Consider the following 21,671-nt stretch of genomic DNA (forward strand, 5'->3'; position numbering starts at 1 on the left):
GAAAGTACACCAAATTGTGGGGGATAAACATGCAAACTGGTAAATTTAGTACATGCAATATGAGTATCAAGGTCTAAAGAAAATTTTGCAGTTTCTAATAGCATCTGTATTTTGCACATTTGAAATAACAGTAGGAACTGTGTTAGGAAATTGCAGACATGCATAACTCTTGATCAAGATCATTCCCCCTTTAACTGTTTTGGGCATGCATTTATTTATTTTCACTCCAAAAACCTACTTTAACACAGAAAACACCACAATTTCATACAATTTATCGTGAAAGTCCCCATTATCCTTTCAGAAGCATTTAGAGGGAAATTATAAGCGAGGGAAAAAAATACCATGATATATACTGTTCATGCTTCAAAATTATGCTGACATAAATGACATATTTTAGAACATATTGCCAACTTCTAGATGAAACTGTGTTATAATTTTCTGGTCACTGATTTTGGGTACATTATTTTGAAATAATAAATGATGCAGACAAGCAAAACCATAAACAATTACTTCCAGACAGCGAATAGGATAAATGAAGTATCATGCACTCCCGTCCATCATGCTACTGAGTACCTAATTAATTCCGCAGGCAAGGAACAAAAATTAAGTTAGATGGAAGCACAGGTAAGCTCTACCTGCACGGCGTTTCCGCCTGACGCACCTCCGCCGGTGCCAACGGGGTAACTGCAGGGTCATCAGCCGGGAGCCACACTTCATTGATGTTTCGCTCCATTAATCCCGGAACATCTCACGGTGGTGAAACAACGGCAGCGACGTCTCCCTGCCGCCCCCTGCAGTCACCCCTAGGACCCCTCTTTCCCACACGACCTGTCCTTCCTACGCAACCACAACCAGAAGCTGGCTCTTTCCGCCTCTTCTGCCAGGTCCCTAGATGCCCTCTTTGTTCCAGACACTCCAATCTTCCTGAGGAGGTGCTGGATGGATGTTCCAATGAACCCCCTGCAGCCAACCTCCACAGGGTAGATAGTTGTGGACCATCCAGCTTCCCGGCACTCGGCTACCAGGTCGATGTATTTGTCTCTCTTCCTTTCACAGGCAGCCTCCATTCCTCCCTCCCAAGGGACAGTTAGCTCTGCCAGGATCACTGTCTTGTCATCAGAGGACCACAGGATGACGTCTGGCCTCAGGAAGGTGGTGGTAATCTCTGGGGGGAACTTGAGCTGCCGATCAAGAGCCACCCTTAAGTTCCAGTTGCATCCAGGTGTTAGCAGTGATCTTTCCCTCTGGCTGATGGTCTGAGCTCCGGCCCCTTGTCTAACAAAGCTGATGAAGTCCGAGTCTTAGAACGAGGGTCTTTGGCTGCTTCCATTCTCCGCGCTTCAAGGACTTCTGCCAGCTTCCGCAGAACCAGATCGTGCCGCCACCTATACCTACCCTGAACCAGAGCTGTCTTGCAACTAGACAGGATATGTTGTAGGCTTGGGTTTGGGGCATTACAGAGCTGGCAGATTTCCTCTGAGCTGTACCACTGGCTCACATTGCTTGGGCTGGGGAGGGTGTCATACGTGGTTCAAATGAGGAAACTAAGCCTTGCTTGAGGCATCTTCCACAAGTCGGACCACTTGATGGTCCTGCTGACGACCCCTTCCCAAGTCGTCCATCGCCCTTGCTGTGGCTGGCTGAGCGCCTTGATCTTGTATTGCTACTCCTCGTGCCTGACCACCTCCTCAATCACCAACTCTTTCCTCTCCTTTCTTGTAGCCTTGGACCAAAACTTGGGGGCTGTTCCCCACCCCAAGCTTGCTCTCCCTAACTGTATCCTGCCCACCACTTCTTTGTGCTCGAGCCTGCTAATGGCCTGGTCAACAGCCTCCTCTGCCTTCCACTTGCGTCCTGTTCGCACTGGTGCCTTGGTGTTTCTTACAAACGGGTCAGTTGAGTCTCTTATCTCTAGCACGAGCCTGGCCTTCTCTTGTCTGTAGCCTAGGTTAATAGACTTCAGTGGCAGCTGCAGAGTGGTCTTCCCAAACAGGCCAATGTTGGAAAGGCTTCCAGGTAGTCCAAGCCACTTGCGTATGAAGCTAGTGGCTTTAGCATCCATCTTCGTTACTGTGGATGAGGTGATCTCACACAGCTTCAGGGGCCACATCAGGCGGTGATAAAGGGTGAACTGATAGCACCAGACTTTAAGCTTCCCTGGGAGGTGGCACTTGTCGATCCTCTCCAGCCCATCCGTAAGCTGCTGCATGATGGTGGCAGGCATATGAGTATCAGACAGCTCCGCCGTATACAGCCTTCCCAGGCTTCGGACTGGTTGATCAGCCAACAATGGAATCTTTCCTCCATCCACTGTGAAGGAGATGAGATCATTCCTGGCTCCCTTCCAGATCGACAGACTACGGGACTTTGATGGCTTGATCCTCATTCTCGCCCATCTGAGGAGTTCTTCGAACCTCCTTAAGAGTCTGGCAGTACATGGCGCTGTTTGCAGTAGGCTTGTTACGTCGTCCATGTAACTCCGCAGGGCTGGTAGCCATTGTCCTGACCATGTTCTTATCCCTCACCCCATTTGCCTACTGCCAAGTTAAAAAATTTTTCATTAGCCAGGTCCGGTCAGCTGCTACCCTTAAAAAGCGAGCAGTTTTGTTGATACTGGATGTACGAGGTCTGTTAGAAAAGTATCGGACCTTTTTATTTTTTGCAAAAACTACATGGATTTGAATCACGTGTGATTGCATCAGCCAAACTTGAAACTTCGTGCGCATGCGTGAATTTTTTCATGCCTGTCGGTTGCATCATTCGCCTGTGAGCACGCTTTGTGGGAGGAGTGGTCCAGCCCCCTCGGTGGATTTTCATTGTGAGGAAAATGTCTGAACAGAAACTGTGAGAGACAGCCAGGTGGACACATTCAGAAAATTCAGATGGCTTTCAGGGACGATTTTATGGGCATCACAGAGATTAAGGAGTGGTACAGCCGGTTTAAAGATGGCGCACAATGGCGGAGGGTGCGCCCGCTCCGAGCGGCGATCGACAGGCTGAAACGACCAGATCATTTCCAAACTGAATGCTGTGTTGATCCGGGACGTCGTCTGACTACCAGAGAAATGGCAGAAAAGGTGGACATAGTGTTGTGAAAGTGTAGTGACACGGACCCACAACAGGGGGCGTAAATGAACGGACAATGAAAGAGTCGAATATAAACACTTTACTGTTGTGAATGAGCACAACACAGAGGAATGTGAAATTTTGTAGACAATCAATCACAAGGGTGACGTGTGGGCAGGCTCGAGGATAGAAGACGTCTGTCCTGAGATGAACCAGAACCACACGATTTCCTCCGCCACCGAACCCAGAGAATACTGGAGCCGCCAAGTCCCGAGTCCCCAGGTGGCGACTGCCTTTGAAGGTCGGATCTGGTACTGCTGGCAGGGAGCAGAGACAATAAGATATGGGTGTGTGCACACCCAGTAACAACAACGGTGGGAATTCCACCTCCACCTCTAACACACACTCATGCAGCTCCTGTCTACCACTTATCTGGTAGTGGTGTGAAGCGAAGCTGTCGCTGTTCACACCAAATGCCGGTCTCTCAGATAAGGAACACCACAGGTAAGCGGCTGCAAAAAAGAGTTCAGACTGACACACAATTTACTTTAAGGCTGAGAATAGTACCTGAATGGTGCGACGATATCTCGGCAATGAGGTGGAGATGACGTCCGGGTTTTATGGAGTGAGATGATGAAGCATGGATGGGTGACAGCTGTCACCCCCGGCTGTGTCCGTGGCGGCAGCGCCCTCTCGTGCCTGAAGCCCGCACTTCAGGCAGGGCGCCCTCTGGTGGTGGGCCAGCATTACCTCCTCTTCTGGCGGCCCACACAACAGGACCCCCCCCTCAACGAGCACCTCCTGGCACCCAACCAGGTTTATCGGGGTGACGACGGTAGAAATCGGCCAGGAAGGCCGGATCCAGGATGAAGCTCCTCTTCACCCAGGAGCGTTCTTCGGGTCCATACCCCTCCCAGTCCACCAGATATTGGAACCCCCGGCCCATTCGACGGACGTGCAGGAGTCCAGGCCGGCTCCCCGTCAATGATCTGGGCAGGAGGCAGCGCCGGACCGGGAGCACAGAGGGGTGAGGTGTGGTGCGGATTGATCCTGGAGATGTGGAATACCGGGTGGATCCGCAGTGAAGCTGGGAGTTGGAGCTTCACTGCAGCAGGGCTGAGGACCTTGAGGATTTTGAAGGGTCCGATGAACCTGTCCATCAGTTTCGGTGATTCCACCTGAAGCGGGATGTCCTTCGTTGATAGCCACACCTCCTGCCCGGGCTGGTATGCAGGGGCCGGGGACCGCCGGCGGTCTGCATGGGTCTTGGCCCTCGTCCGGGCCTTCAACAAGGCAGAACGGGCGGTGCGCCACACCCGAAGGCACCTCCGAAGGTGGGCCCGGACCGAGGGCACACCGACCTCTCCCTCAACCACGGGAAATAATGGGGCTGGTACCCCAAACACACCTCAAACGGGGAGAGGCCGGTGGCAGAAGACACCTGGCTGTTGTGTGCATACTCGATCCAGGCCAGGTGGTTGCTCCAGGCCGTCGGGTGCGCGGACGTCACACAGCGGAGGGTCTGTTCCAACTCCTGGTTGGCCCGTTCTGCCTGTCCGTTTGTCTGTGGGTGGTACCCGGACGAGAGGCTCACGGTGGCCCCCAGTTCCCTGCAGAAACTCCTCCAGACTTGAGAGGAAAACTGGGGACCACGATCCAAGACAACGTCAGTAGGTATCCCATGCAGACGGACGACGTGGTGGACCAGGAGGTCCGCTGTCTCCTGGGCCGTAGGGAGCTTCGGGAGGGCCACGAAGTGGGCCACCTTGGAGAATCGGTCCACTATCGTGAGGATGGTGGTGTTGCCCTGGGACGGTGGGAGGCCCGTGACAAAATCCAGGCCGATGTGGGACCAGGGGCGATGAGGCACAGGAAGCGGTTGGAGCAGTCCTTGGGACTTCCTGTGGTCAGCCTTGCCCCTGGCGCAGGTGGTGCAGGCCTGGATGTACTCCCAGACGTCGGCCTCCATAGACGCCCACCAGAAGCGCTGCCGGACAACTGCCACGGTCCTTCGCACCCCCGGATGACAGGAGAGCTTGGAACCGTGACAGAAGTCTAGGACCGCAGCCCTGGCCTCTGGTGGGACGTATAGTCTGTCCTTTGGTCCAGTTCCCGGGTCCGGGCTTCGTGCCAGGGCCTCCCGGACGGTCTTCTCCACGTCCCAGGTGAGGGTGGCCACGATAGTGGACTCAGGAAGGAGGCTCCGGTGGATCCGACAGCGCAGTTTTGCCCTCCTCTTCGTGTACCCGGGACAAGGCATCCGATCTCTGGTTCTTGGTCCCGGGGCGATAGGTGATCCGGAAGTCAAAACGCCCGAAGAACAGTGACCAGCGGGCTTGCCTGGGGTTCAGCCGCTTGGCGGTCCTGATATACTCCAGGTTCCGATGGTCAGTGAAAACCGTGAATGGCACACACGCTCCCTCCAACAGGTGTCTCCACTCCTCAAGAGCCTCTTTCACCGCAAGGAGTTCTCGGTTGCCGACGTCATAGTTCCGTTCGGCTGGGGTCAACCTGCGAGAAAATTAGGCACACGGGCGAAGAACCTTATCGGTCTCTCCACTCTGGGATAGCACGGCTCCTATCCCTGAGTCAGAGGCGTCCACTTCAACCACAAACTGGCGGCTAGGGTCGGGCTGCACCAAAACTGGCGCAGTAGAGAACCAACGTTTCAACTCCTTGAATGCGGCTTTGCACCGATCCGACCAGGTGAAGGGGACTTTTGGAGAGGTCAGGGCTGTCAGGGGGCTAACTACCTGACTATAGCCCTTAATGAACCTCCTATAGAAATTAGCGAAGCCGAGGAACTGTTGCAGCTTCCTACGGCTTGTTGGTTGGGGCCAATCTCTCACCACCGCAACATTGGCCGGATCAGGGGCGACGGAGTTAGAGAAGATGATAAACCCCAGGAAGGACAAAGTAGTGCGGTGAAACTCGCACTTCTCGCCCTTCACAAACAACCGGTTCTCCAACAACCGCTGCAGGACCTGACGTACATGCTGGACATGAGTCTCAGGATCCGGAGAAAAGATGAGTATATCGTCCAGGTATACGAAGACAAATCGGTGCAGAAAGTCCCGCAAGACATCATTAACCAAAGCTTGGAACGTCGCGGGGGCGTTAGTGAGGCCGAACGGCATGACCAGGTACTCAAAGTGACCTAACGGGGTGTTAAATGCCGTCTTCCACTCGTCTCCCTTCCGGATCCGAACCAGGTGATACGCATTCCTAAGATCCAGCTTAGTAAAGATATTGGCTCCATGCAGGGGGGTGAACACGGAATCTAACAACGGCAACGGGTATCGGTTGCGAACCGAAATCTCGTTCAGCCCCCTGTAATCAATGCATGGACAGAGTCCGCCATCTTTCTTGCCCACAAAAAAGAAACCTGCACCCATCGGGGAGGTGGAGTTACGGATCAGCCCGGCAGCTAATGAGTCCCGGATGTAGGTCTCCATTGATTCGCGCTCAGGTCGTGAGAGGTTGTACAGCCTGCTGGATGGGAACTCAACGCTTGGAACCAAATCAATGGCACAATCGTACGGACGGTGTGGGGGAAGGGTGAGTGCCAGATCCTTGCTGAAGACGTCAGCAAGATCGTGGTACTCAACCGGCACCACCGTCAGATTGGGAGGGACTTTGACCTCCTCCTTAGCATGTAAACCGGGAAGAACCGAGGATCCTAAACACACCCGATGGCAGGTCTCGCTCCACTGAACCACTACCCCAGACGGCCAATCAATCCGGGGACTGTGTTTCAACATCCACGGGAAACCCAAAATCACGCGGGAGGTAGAAGGAGTCACAAAAAACTCGATCTCCTCCCGATGATTTCCAGACACCACCAGAGTTACAGGTTGTGTCTTGTGCGTGATTAAAGGGAGAAGGGTGCCATCTAGTGCCCGCACCTGCAATGGCGAAGGAAGCGCCACCAGAGGGAGCCCTACCTCCCTTGCCCATCTGCTGTCTAGCAGATTCCCTTCTGACCCCGTGTCCACCAGTGCTGGGGCTTGAAGGGTTAAATCCCCGCTCAGGATTGTAACTGGGAGTCGTGTGGCAATATGTGTGTGTCCCACATGAATGTTATGACCCCCCCTTAGCCCAGTCTCTAAGGGCGGGTGTTGTCGTTTTGGCCGTTTGGGGCAGTTTTTCTGTATGTGCTCTTTTGAGCTGCAGAGAAAACACTCCCCGCGGACCAGCCTACTCATTCTGTCATTTGTTCTCATTTTGGCCCTGTGTGTTTCCCTAGCAACGTCAGCAGGGGGAGCTGTTGCCCCACGGAGCGCTGCGGCTGTGGAGCGTGGGGAGGGCGGAACCTTTTCGAACCCGGAAGGGAGAGGGACGGCGCGTGCCCGGTCACGTCCTTCGTCTTGCTCCCGACTGCATTCCTCCAACCGATTGTCTAACCGTATAACGAGATCGATAAGCCCATCTAAATCCCGCGGTTCTTCCTTAGCTACCAGGTGCTCCTTCAGGACCGACGACAGTCCGTTTATGAAGGCGGCGCGGAGCGCAACGTCATTCCAGCCGGACCTCGCAGCCGCGATGCGGAAGTCGACTGCATATTCGGCTGCGCTACGGCGCCCCTGTCGCATTGACAGCAGCACTGTTGAAGCGGTCTCTCCTCTGTTAGGGTGATCAAACACTGTTCTGAACTCCCTCACAAACCCAGTAGAAGAGGTAAGGAGCCGTGAGTTTTGCTCCCAAAGCGCTGTAGCCCAAGCGCGTGCCTCACCACGAAGCAAGTTAATAACATAAGCCACCTTGCTGGCGTCAGACGCGTACATCACGGGTCGTTGTGCAAAGACGAGCGAACACTGCATCAGAAAGTCTGCGCACGTCTCCACACAACCCCCCTACGGCTCTGGGGGACTTATGTATGCTTCAGGGGATGGTGGGGGGGTTCGTTGAACGACCAGTGGAACGTTAATATCCGGCACCGGGTCGGCAGGAGGAGGAGCCGCAGCAGCGCTCTGATAGCGCGTTTCCACCTGTGCGGTGAGAGCCTCCATCCTGCGATTAAGGATGACGTTTTGCTCGGTCATCAAATCCAGCCGAGCGGTAAAGGCGGTGAGGATTTGCTGCAACTCACCGAGCACGCCTCCTGCAGACGCCTGTGCACCCTGCTCTTCCATTGGTTGTCCAACAGATGGGTGACGCCCCTCGGGATCCATGACGCTGGCCGAGATATCCTGTTGTGAAAGTGTAGTGACACGGACCCACAACAGGGGGCGTAAATGAAGGGACAATGAAAGAGTCGAATATAAACAGTTTACTGTTGTGAATGAGCACAACACAGAGGAATGTGACAGTCAATCACAAGGGTGACGTGTGGGCAGGCTCGAGGATAGAAGACATCTGTCCTGAGATGAACCAGAACCACACGATTTCCTCCGCCACCGAACCCGGAGAATACTGGAGCCGCCAAGTCCCGAGTCCCCAGGTGGCCACCGCCTTCGAAGGTCGGATCTGGTACTGCTGGCAGGGAGCAGAGACAATAAGATATGGGTGTGTGCACACCCAGTAACAACAACGGTGAGAATTCCACCTCCACCTCTAACACACACTCGTGCAGCTCCTGTCTACCACTTATCTGGTAATGGTGTGAAGCGAAGCTGTCGCTGTTCACACCAAACGCCGGTCTCTCAGATAAGGAACACCACAGGTAAGTGGCTGCAAAAAAGAGTTCAGACTGACACACAATTTACTTTAAGGCTGAGAATAGTACCTGAACGGTTCGACGATATCTCTGCAATGAGGTGGAGATGACGTCTGGGTTTTATGGAGTGAGATGATTAAGCATGGATGGGTGACAGCTGTCAAGAGATAATGAGTGACAGCTGTCACCCCTGGCTGTGTCCGCGGCGGCAGCGCCCTCTCGTGCCTGAAGCCCGCACTTCCGGCAGGGCGCCCTCTGGTGGTGGGCCAGCAGTACCTCCTCTTCTGGCGGCCCACACAACACATAGCACTTTCCCGGCACATTCCACTGTTAAAGGAGATTTTGTCATGAAAACGGGAGCGGAGGAATTCGCCACGGAGCCGCTAATGGCGCGGAATGAAAGCACCTCCGTGTTGGTCTCACAGGACATGTGACATGCTCAGCTCTTCGACAATTTCTCGGATACTCACTCAACTGAAAAGCCACCCAAAGCCGTCTGAATCTTCCGAATGGTGGAAGAGCTGGGCATGTCCCGTGAGACTTCCACAACGGAGGTGCTTTTTGTTCTGCGCCATTAGCGGCTCTGTCCTGACACGCGAATTCCGCCGCACGTCTTTCATTACAAAATCTCCAGTAACAGTGTAATGTGCTGAAAAAGTGCTATGTCCACCTCTCTTGCCATTTCTCTGGTAGTCAGACGACGTCCTGGATCAACACAGCCTTCACTTTGGAAATGATCTGGTCATTTCAGCCTGTTGATGGCCGCTCGAAGCGCGGCACGCCCTCAGCCGCTGTGGGCCATCTTTAATCCGGTTGTAATGCTCCTTAATCTGTGTGATACCTATAAGATCTTCACCGAAAGCCATCAGAATTTTCCGAATGGTTTCCACCTGGCTGTCTCTCACAGTTTCTGAAAAAATTTGGATGCAGAAAAGCGGCAAGTCACTCGGCCATTTTCCTGACAATGAAAATCCGCCGAGGGGGCTGGACCACTCCTCCCACAAAGCGTGCTCACAGGCGAATGACGCAACCGACAGGCGTGAAAAAACTCACGCATGCGCACGAAGGTTTAAGCTTGGCTGATGCAATCACACGTGATTCAAATCCATATGGTTTTTGCAAAAAATAAAAAGGTCCGTTACTTTTACAGACCTTGTATGGCACAATAAGATAATCAAACCAGGTGGTCAAAGGCGTCAAATACACTGACAGTTTCTATATCATGACTCACGAGGCTTTATGGTTTATTGAGCTGATTTTTGCTACGACAACAAAGCAAAGACAGCATCGTGGTTCAAAATGTTAGTGCAATGCATTGCAAGACTACTAGTGTCACTATGACATACACTATGTTTGCCTGCTAACAAAGATTTGACCATAAAAATTGACTGACTGTTAACTACTATTGCATGGTAAGCCATTAAAAAGAGAGTGAAAGAAACAGAGACAGTGTGTGTATGTGGGTGTACTGGCTTCCCTCACACCCTCCTACAAAACTCAGCCGGTTTCATTAGCTAAGTGCTTAAATAGCTTCTGAATTACAGAAAATGACAAGACATTTTAATCACAACCTAGAGGCAAGAAAATCTCCCTGACAGAAACACAAGGCAGAGCACACAGGAGTGAAACAATTGGCTTGCTTTAGATGTACAAGGAAAGAAAGGTATGAAGTTGCTGCAGTCTGTTTTTCTCTCTTTCTTTTTAGCTACATTTTCATTTATCCCCTGTCTCTATGCCAGTGATCTTTGTAATGAGATTCCCACAGGACCTTCTCCATTTAGCTAATAGATCTGTCTACTGTATGCCCATTTTTACCTGAAGGCCATCAAATATGGCCTTTGGGTATTGCCAAGCCTTAGCGATTTTAACAATGCTCAAAGACTCTTTACAGGTTTAGGAACAAAGCACTCTAAACAAAAACACAAAATAAAAAAAGCCACCTGGAGCCTGATCTCAAGAGAAGAAGAAACTACAGGTGAGCACCAAGGGTCTTCTTGTCTTTGGAGGATGGTGGCTGGTGGAGTGCTGAGGGGTCGTCCACTGCAGGGTGGGGCACAGGCCCAAAACCTGAGGCCACTCACGCAGGTGTTCACTTGGAACATTCTTTCACTCAGCAAGGATTCAAACCAAATCAATCACAAACATTTTGCTGATCAATATATGCTTTAATCAACCATCTGGCCTTCTTGGTTGTTGACATATACAAAAAAAAAAAAAAGGTGTTTCACAGATCATGTTTTCCTTGACCTTTAACCAAACTACTCCAAAATCTAATCACCTCTAGATATCTATCCAGGTAATATTCCCAACAAAATTGAAGGAAATCTGTCAAGCCATTTTTAAGGTATCTTGTCCCCAGTGTCTCTCTATCTCTCTCACACACATACACACACACACACACACAGGTGAACTATCCCATGGTTTTACCAAAACATACGTTGTAATTTTCATCAACTCATTTTCATTGAACATTATCCCATTTGTTTTCTTTGTGGAATCAATATCCCACTGGATCATAGGAGCAAATAATACAGTTTACACCACTGGTGGCTCTGAGCTCATTCCACTAGAGGAACGTGCACATCCTGTTCTCTAGTTCAGGAAGTAACAATTGAGGAAAGAGGTTACTTTCCTCTCATTGAGAGGAAAGTAACCTCTCACTGAGTGCAGGTCCTAATGGTAATCAAGCAGTCATGGGATAAGCTTATGTGATCATATTAAAGTATTCAATTACTCAATTCAATTATTATTATTTGAGTATTCAATTTATACAGTGCCAAGTCACAAAATAAGTCACACCAGGGCACTTCACAGGAGACACAAAAATGCATGTTTGAAAGAGATCTTGCTTTCTGATAAAGTCTGTAAGCTGCCTCACCAGATCAACCTCTGTGTGTGAAACAAGGAAAATATGTTTGTCTTGAATGGCGAGCCCTCTGCACTCGAGTAGCCTCTTTAATAGAGGGCATGCACTTACGTCATCAAACCACGCCCCGAGACAGATATACGAGGTCTGTTAGAAAAGTATCTGACCTTTTTTTTGCAAAAACCTGATGGATTTGAATCACGTGTGCTTGCATGAGGCAACCTTGAACCTTCGTGCGCATGCGTGAATTTTTTACCAATTTTTTTCCTGCTCCAGTCGTGCCGTCATTTTCCTTGCAATGAAAATGTGCCGAGAGCACGACACACAACCTCACACAAATGCTGCTTGCCAGCAACTGACGCAATCGACAGGTGTGAAAAAATTTACGCATGCACACGAAGGTTCAAGGTTGGCTCATGCAAGCACACGTGATTCAAATCCATCAGGTTTTTGCAAAAAAAAAAAAAAGGGTTGGATACTTTTCTAACAGACCTCGTATACCTCCATATTTGGTGGAAAATTGTGGAAATAAAACATTTGTCCATAGCAGCCATAACATTCTGAAATTCTGCAACCTAAAAGCAAAGTCCTTCTCAGTGGCAAAGTCAGCGAAGGATAGGCATTATGGTGAAGATTGTGTGTTTATTGCTGATGTTTTCAGAGCTGCTGGTATGCATATCCACCCGATATCAGTCAGTGGACATCTACAACTATCTCATTAGGCATACAAATACTTCGTTGTGGGGTCTAAGACGAGTCTCAGATCACCATCTAATCACAGTAAAGGCGAGTTTCTTTGTGGAACTTTTTGGTTTTTTAAATAGTGGCAAGGAAAATCAGCGCACCCACAGCAGAAGGGTTAGTTTATGTTGTTCCTCCTGCTTAGGGAGAAATGCAAGTAAATACTTTTCATACCAAAGTAACTTGCTTTAATGACTGTCATTGCTTTATCACAAATGCAGGAGTTTGTGTGTTTTCCAGCGTTCATTCACAAAACGCTGGTTCGGCTATCTGACGTCACTGGTTCAGCTTTAACGATCATTAATAAAACGGCCTCACCAAGCCCCGACAGTCTTAAAACAGACATTCTAAAACAATTTGATTTATGATGTTTTCTGTTTGAGTCTAAACCTGTTTGATTCATGTTGTCAAAATGTGGACTGTCCCGTTGTCCACCTTGTGAGATCCCACAACGCAGTTTACGAAGGAGCGAACACGGCTAGCTGTCGTTTTGTTTACCATCCAGCATGGCGGTATACTGCTGGCTTCCAGGTTTGAAGATGTCACATGCATACCCTCCATACCAAAGCTCATGGCTCCACTTTGACATATGGATCCTGACACCTCGCCAGTACTGGCTGGTAAGGATAAAGCTGAGGACAATTCCCAATCTTGAGACACCAAAGCATTATCACAGTATGGGGTCAACAAAATAATTGATCTAAGTGGCAGAACAATTTCATACATTGCACACTCAAAAGAAAGTCAGAGAGTGCAGTAGCAGCAATGCTACAACAACATCTGAAAACAAAAGTAAGGCTCCTCGGCTGCTCCCTTTTTGTCCCCACTTGGGGTCGCAACAGCAGATCCAATGAGGATCCACATGTTGATTTACGCTGGATGCCCTTCCTTACGCAACGCCACATTGCATGGAGAAATGTGGCAAGGGTGGGGCTTGAATCGGAATCCTTCTGCATTGAAACCAAGGGCACTGCTTGATTTCAGGACTTTGCCCACCCCTATGTTTACCACTGAAAACAGAGGAGGAATTTTAAAGTTGGGTCTACAGGTCTTTGTGGCATCATAAGAAAGGATGAAGGCTTAAGTTAAAACTTATCAAGGTACAGATAAGTCACCAAGATAGATAAGTGATGCCACATGGCTGGGTTCACAAAAAGATAGACACTAGCGATAAACATGGTAAAATAAAAATTAAAAAAATTGAGTCTTCTTCCCTCATACAAAGACCTTAAAACCATGAAACTAAAACAGGGTCTTTATTTCATTTATTTTTATTTTTGATGCATATAAGCAGACAATCACTTCAGAAATGCTGCTCAGAAAATTTAGTTTTGAAAACATTTTACTGATGAGAAATATGGAGAAACGTATGCAGCGTGCATTAAAGCTCCTTCTGTTGCAAGCATAGTCAGTACATACAGGATGCAAGTCGGGTTTTGCTGTTTAGTTCCCAGGTAGGAATGCAAACGACGTATGTGTAAATGCACTGTAAACCGGGATGTTTTTGAAAAACATCCACGCTGAAACCAGTTGTACAAATACCAAGTCTGAAAAAATAAATGGTGCTATTCAGAACGAGCCAGGTACAAAGACAGCCAACCTTTGCAGCACACATACCAGTACTCATGGCTGTGTAAGAAGAACCAAAGTAGATTACTAGATACAACAATTTCAGGTAAGATGCATTCAGGTAATTATCATTTTACCCACCGTTGAAAAATGCAGCACTGTCAAATATAACCACACATTCTTCGGCAGGTAGAACGGCAAAGCAGACTCACCTGCGACTCTATCGCCAACCTGGATGCCATTTTTCCTCATTGCTGCTGCAAACAAAGCCACATCCCGTCGCAGTTCACCAAATGTTACCTTCACAATATCCTCCCTTGCTTCCGCTGCAAGAAGGAGACATAGAATGAAAGTCAGAACCCAAAAGACAGGGCAACAACAACAAAGCTGTTTTGATCATCATTGTTATTATTATTATTGTCATCTCCCACACACCCAAACAGAGTAGAATAGAACAGAAATTTTATAGTCATTGCACATATATACATACAAACAATGCAACTTCTCTGCATTTAACCCATCTTAATTACAGTTAGACACAGTCTAACCACTAGGAGCAGTGGGCAGCCACAATCCGGGGGCTGGGGACCAACTTCAGTTGTAGACACTGCCTGGGTCAGGAGCAGAGAAAGGTGCAGACCCTAAATAAGCATGTTTTTGATTGTGGGAGGAAACCGGAGTGCTCGGAGGAAACCCACGCAGACACGGGGAGAACATGCAAACTCCACACAAAAAGGCCGGGAATCAATCCCACGACCTTCTTGCTGTGAGGCACCAGTGCTAACTACTAACGACCGTGCCGCGCAGCCACCGTGGCTTGGGATATAGTTGTTACAAGCACTGTCCATGCAAACATTTGCCATTACAGGGGGAGTCCCCAACAGTGGACTGGTTTGCATATATAAATCACTGGGTCATTGTGCTCCTCAATATCATATTTTGGCTCATGGAGACCATACTCTTACTTGAGTTAGCCACTTTAAATTTTGACACAACCTACAATTTACTCTAAGGCACCCACTACATACCAGATGACCAGACCAACCAGTACAGAATGTTATCCAGAATGGAAAGGGGATTTGCCATTTCACTGCTTCTTGATATTACCATTATTATTATTATTATTATTATAGCTGTTGACCACATCAGGAGCAACTCCAGCTCAGTTGACAAAGCAAGTTGTCCACTAATCTGTTCACTAAGTGTTGAAGGGTCATTGAGTGGGCAATGAACCCTTCAAGTGCTCAAACCTGAGGCATGTTGCTTCCATCAACTACACGCAAATGTGGCAGAAAGATTTTAAAGACATAGAAAAATAAGAAACCATCTACGAACTCACATTTGGATTTAAACACTCAAAACTGAAGATCTGTGGTTTTAGCTCATGGCCATTATTTGTTTTCAAATCAAGCACATTCCTGGGATGGAAAGCAAAAACAACTTCCCCAATATCAAAACATTTATGGCCCTTATATGTCAGTTTTAAGCCAATTATGTCTGTGAAATCTGAATCAAATAAATCAAAATATTGGAGACAGATACGCGCGCACGCACACACGCACACGCACACACACACACACAGAGCAACAGCAGCAGCAGCAGCAGAGACTACAGTTCTAATTGTATCTCTCCAAGTAATAGTTTACTGACATTCAGAGAAGCTCTGCTCTGTGAGTAATGGGCCTTCTCATAATTACATTACAGCTGCAGAGCGAGTGTGTGTGTGTGTGTGTGTGTGTGTGTGTGTGTGTGTGTGTGTGTGTGTGTGTGTGTGTGTGTGTGTGTGTGTGTGTGTGTGTGTGTGTGTGTGTGTGTGTGTAAAACTGTTTGAGTTCTTGCTCTCTCACTCACACACACACACACACACACACACACACACACACACACACACACACACACACACACACACACACACACACACACACACACACACACAGCAATGAAGACAGACCTTTAAATAATTTAATGTCAGTCCAGAGAGGACGAACACAGAGCAGCAGTAAATTTAATAAGTCAGTGACGTATGAAGCGTTACACTCAGTGCAGAACTTTGTTCCTAGTCACTGTGCTCCCACTTAGCTTCAGAACACCTTGGGTCCTATCGCAAAAGAATGGCTAGCACTACTATGCAAGCATCATGTCCATCCATCCAACACAATTATTGTTTTCATGTCTGAAACCCATGTTCTTTAGACACACACTGAACAAAAATATAAACGCAACACTTCTGTTTTTGCTCCCATTTTTCATGAGCTGAACTCAAAGATCTAAAACATTTTCTATATACACCAAAGACCTATTTCTCTCAAATATTGTTCACAAGTCTGTCTAAATCTGTGTTAGTGAGCACTTCTCCTTTGCTGAGATAATCCATCCCACCTCACAGGTGTGGCATGACAAGATACTGATCAGACAGCATGATTATTGCACAGGTGTGCCTTAGGCTGGCCACAATAAAAGGCCACTCTGAAATGTTCAGTTTTATCACACAGCACAATGCCACAGATGTTGCAGCTTTTGAGGGAGTGTGCAACTGGCATGTTGACTGCAGGAATGTCCACCAGAGCTGTTGCCTATGAATTGAAAGTTCATTTCTCTACCATAAGCCGCCTCCAAAGATGTTTCAGAGAATTTGGCAGTACATCCAATCGCTCTCACAACTGCGTGTAACCACACCAGCCCAGGACCTCCACATCCAGCCACCTGGACAGCTGCTGCAACAATTGGTTTACAGAACCAAATAATTTCTGCACAGACTGTCAGAAACTGTCTCAGGGAAGCTCATCTGCATGTTCGCTGTCCTCATCAAGGTCTCAACCTGACTGCAGTTCGTCGTTGTAACTGAATTGAGCAGGCAAATGCTCAAATTCAATGGTGTCTGGCATGTTGGAGAGGTGTTCTGTTCATAGAAAAATCCAGGTTATATGGTATCCAGGGATACGCCTGGGGAACAGTGGACCTCATGACCCGTATAAGACTTATTTACATTATTCATATCAACCAGCAGCCAAAAAAATTACCAAGCAGGATGGATCAATGGTTTCATGCTGTTTACACCCAATTCTTACCCCACCATCTGAATATCACAACAGAAATCAAGACTAATCAGACCAGGCAATGCTCTTCTATGTACTATTGCCTAATTTTGTTGAGGCTGTGCCCACTGCAGCCTCAAATTACTGATCTCAGCTGACAGGAACAGCATCCAGTCAGGTTTGTTGCTGTGTTTTGTTTTCTTGCTACTGGAGTCTATCAGCTTCAAAGTTCCATATGTTGTGCATTTAGAGATATTCTGCATAATGTGGTTATAATGAGTGATTTGTTTTTTGTGCCTATCTATTGGCTTCAACCTGTCTCGCTGTTCTTTTGTGACTAGTGCCATCAGCAAGGTATTTTTAACCAGAGAACCACTGCTCACTGGATGTTTCTTCATCTTCGGACCATTTACTGCAGAACTTATAGACAGCTGTATGTCAAAATCTGAGCAGATTTGTAGTTTCTGAAATACTCAAACCAGCACATTGGGCACCAACAGCCATGCCATGCTCAAAGTCAATTAATATCCCTTTTCATCCTCATTCTGATGCTTTGTTTGAACTTCAACAGATAATTTGACCAAGTGGGCAATAAATGCTAAATGCACAACATGGCAGAGGTACTAATGTGTGTAAAGAGCATCAATCATACTTACTAGCAGCATAGAGAGCTACTTTGTCTTGGTCAGCATGTTTGAGCAGGTTTTCTGCATAGTTGAGACGAGCTCCTTTAAACCACTCAGGAGCATCTGAGATCCGTTTGGATACATCCACCACCTAAAGTACACCCAGAAAACACACACACACCCAGCACTGTTAATGACCTAGGCATTACCATGAGCTTCAGCATTCCCAAGTGAACTCTCGCAATCCAAAAAATTATACTATTAATAATTGTTGTGGTGCATAAAGAGGACAGCAAATGCTACTGTAAGATTAGATTAGACAGAACTTTATTGATCCTTTAGAAAGACTCCCTTGGGGAAATTGAGGTTCCAGCAGCATTGTATAACAGCACACAGGATATCAAAAGTGAAAGTAAAAAAGAAAAACATTTTGTAAATATAAATACACAATATAAATACCAGACATACTGATCAATACTGGTTGACTGGCTACTACTGTTCCTCTCATTCCTGACCTCTGTCTTCCTGTTACTCCTCCTCCCCCTGAGTGAGGAGCTGTACAGTCTGATTACCTGAGGGACAAAGGGGTTTTTCAGTCTGTTGGTCCTGCACTGGGGAAGGAGCAGTCTGTGGCTGAAGAGGCTCCTCTGGTTGCTGATGACGGTGTGCAGAGGGTAAAATACATAATAAAATACATAGACTAAATTAAATTAAAATACATAGACAGTTTAAATACTGGCCAAAACCTCTGTGATCCATACATTTTCTGAAGCAACTCGAAAGAGTAATTTTTAAGCTCAAAAAGTAATGCTTTGTATGTTGCCATGGTGGCAGTCCATACTCCACCAACCCATAAATAGTTAAAGAGCGTGGGCAGGACCCTGCGTGATCTAAGCAGGACAAATGAAGCCTGAAGGTGCCTCCATCTCAGACGAATGGAACACATAAAATTAAACAACAAAAATTTCACTTGACAGAAATAATGCAGCACAGACTTCTTAGATGATCCTCTAGGTCAGGGGTAAGGGCCGAGACACTGCAGGTTTTCTTTGCTACCAATCACCTCAGCAGGTGATTTCAAAATGATCAGGTGTTTATATTCAGGGGAGAAGCTCATCAGCAAACCCACCTGCTGAGGTGACTGGTTCCAAGGAAACCTGCAGTGCCTCAGCCCTCGTTGCCTAGCCCTGCGCTAGGTCAATTAACCACACAACAAGCCGTTCTATTACAAATATTTATAATTAAAATGCTCAGGAAGGAGGGCAGCACGGTGACTTAGTGGTTAGCACTGTTGCCTCACAGCGAGAAGGTCGTGGGTTCAATTCCCGTGGCCTTTCTGTGTGGAGTTTGCATGTTCTCCCCGTGTTTGCGTGGGTTTCCTCCCGGTGCTCCGGTTTCCTCCCACATCCAAAGACATGCGGGTTAGGTGGATTGGAATCTTTAAAAATTGTCCGTAGGTGTGTGTGTGTTAATTAATTTATTTAAAATTAATTAATTACTGTTTTCCCCATTACAGTTGTCATGGCGGGGGGAACTAGCTACGAAGACCAAAGTTTTTTTTTTTCTTTCTAGTACTAGTTTGAAAACATGTTTACATCTCTGAAGTTGGGCATTTCAACATGGGCTTCTATGGCAATCTGCTTGTTTTAGGAGCAAGCCTTAAGTGATCACTCATTTTTGAGGGCCAGGGGTTGAGACTTACTAAAATGCAGCCCAGAGTCACACAGACACAAGAAATGTCCTTGAACAAAGACGTGAATCTTCTGTGCTGGACTGTGATGACTGCCCTTATCAAGAGTCCAGAAATCACAGATACATTATCCCATACATCCCCTCTTGCTTGCCTCTACTGGTGGTTGGCTCTCACTGCGGTATTGTATCACTTCCTGTTCCGGAGCACAGCGGTGTTTTTCTGTATCTGTTAGCTGTTTAAGCTGCGCAGTTAGATTGATCTAGTTATCTAGATTACGATTTGTTTCCCAGTGTAATCTTTACGTGCCTTAACTAAAGCACTCCTTCTGCTGAATCACCTCTAAATTATTTACACATTATTCACTTTGCGTGTTTTTAGGAATCCGCTAGCTTAGCGTAGCTACTAGCTCTTAGCCGATTTAGCATGGCAGCTTCTCCTGTCTCTCCCGCACTTTTCTGCTCTGGGTGTGAAATGTTTAGTTATTCCTCGGCCTCCTTTAGCAGTAACGGTACTTGTAATAAGTGTAGCTTATTCGTAGCTTTGGAGGCCAGGCTGGGCGAATTGGAGACTCGGCTCCGCACCGTGGAAAATTCTACAGCTAGCCAGGCCCCTGTAGTAGGTGCGAACCAAGGTAGCTTAGCCGCCGTTAGTTACCCCCTGGCAGATCCCGAGCAGCCGGGAAAGCAGGCTGACTGGGTGACTGTGAGGAGGAAGCGTAGCCCTAAACAGAAGCCCCGTGTACACCGCCAACCCGTTCACATCTCTAACCGTTTTTCCCCACTCGACGACACACCCGCCGAGGATCAAACTCTGGTTATTGGCGACTCTGTTTTGCGAAATGTGAAGTTAGCGACACCAGCAACCATAGTCAATTGTCTTCCGGGGGCCAGAGCAGGCGACATTGAAGGAAATTTGAAACTGCTGGCTAAGGCTAAGCGTAAATTTGGTAAGATTGTAATTCACGTCGGCAGTAATGACACCCGGTTACGCCAATCGGAGGTCACTAAAATTAACATTAAATCGGTGTGTAACTTTGCAAAAACAATGTCGGACTCTGTAGTTTTCTCTGGGCCCCTCCCCAATCAGACCGGGAGTGACATGTTTAGCCGCATGTTCTCCTTGAATTGCTGGCTGTCTGAGTGGTGTCCAAAAAATGAGGTGGGCTTCATAGATAATTGGCAAAGCTTCTGGGGAAAACCTGGTCTTGTTAGGAGAGACGGCATCCATCCCACTTTGGATGGAGCAGCTCTCATTTCTAGAAATCTGGCCAATTTTCTTAAATCCTCCAAACCATGACTATCCAGGGTTGGGACCAGGAAGCAGAGTTGTAGTCTTACACACCTCTCTGCAGCTTCTCTCCCCCTGCCATCCCCTCATTACCCATCCCCGTAGAGACGGTGTCTGCTCCCAGACTACCAATAACCAGCAAAAATCTATTTAAGCATAAAAATTCAAAAAGAAAAAATAATATAGCACCTTCAACTACACCACAGACTAAAACAGTTAAATGTGGTCTATTAAACATTAGGTCTCTCTCTTCTAAGTCCCTGTTGGTAAATGATATAATAATTGATAAACATATTGATTTATTCTGCATTACAGAAACCTGGTTACAGCAGGATGAATATGTTAGTTTAAATGAGTCAACACCCCCGAGTCACACTAACTGTCAGAATGCTCGTAGCACGGGCCGGGGCGGAGGATTAGCAGCAATCTTCCATTCCAGCTTATTAATTAATCTTTCTACTCATCACTAATTGAAGAAAATAAGAACAACCCCAGGTTTCTTTTCAGCACTGTAGCCAGGCTGACAAAGAGTCAGAGCTCTATTGAGCTGAGTATTCAATCAATCAATCAATTTTTTATATAGCGCCAAATCACAACAAACAGTTGCCCCAAGGCGCTTTATATTGTAAGGCAAGGCCATACAATAATTATGTAAAACCCCAACGGTCAAAACGACCCCCTGTGAGCAAGCATTTGGCTACAGTGGGAAGGAAAAACTCCCTTTTAACAGGAAGAAACCTCCAGCAGAACCAGGCTCAGGGAGGGGCAGTCTTCTGCTAGGACTGGTTGGGGCTGAGGGAGAGAACCAGGAAAAAGACATGCTGTGGAGGGGAGCAGAGATCGATCACTAATGATTAAATGCAGAGTGGTGCATACAGAGCAAAAAGAGAAAGAAACAATGCATCATGGGAACCCCCCAGCAGTCTACGTCTATAGCAGCATAACTAAGGGATGGTTCAGGGTCACCTGATCCAGCCCTAACTATAAGCTTTAGCAAAAAGGAAAGTTTTAAGCCTAATCTTAAAAGTAGAGAGGGTGTCTGTCTCCCTGATCTGAATTGGGAGCTGGTTCCACAGGAGAGGAGCCTGAAAGCTGAAGGCTCTGCCTCCCATTCTACTCTTACAAACCCTAG

General features: G+C 47.6%; 1 protein-coding gene across 1 annotated transcript in view; it reads right to left on the minus strand.

Annotated features, from left to right (window-relative positions):
• The window catches only part of aacs (acetoacetyl-CoA synthetase), a 124,855-nt gene that overhangs the window by 72,061 nt on the left and 31,123 nt on the right, over nt 1–21,671 (minus strand). Inside the window, 2 exon segments of the mRNA XM_034170964.1 lie at nt 14,111–14,224; nt 17,590–17,710. Coding sequence (XP_034026855.1) covers nt 14,111–14,224; nt 17,590–17,710 — 235 coding nt within the window.

Source organism: Thalassophryne amazonica, chromosome 5 (assembly GCF_902500255.1).
Source record: "Thalassophryne amazonica chromosome 5, fThaAma1.1, whole genome shotgun sequence".
Taxonomy (NCBI): domain Eukaryota; kingdom Metazoa; phylum Chordata; class Actinopteri; order Batrachoidiformes; family Batrachoididae; genus Thalassophryne; species Thalassophryne amazonica.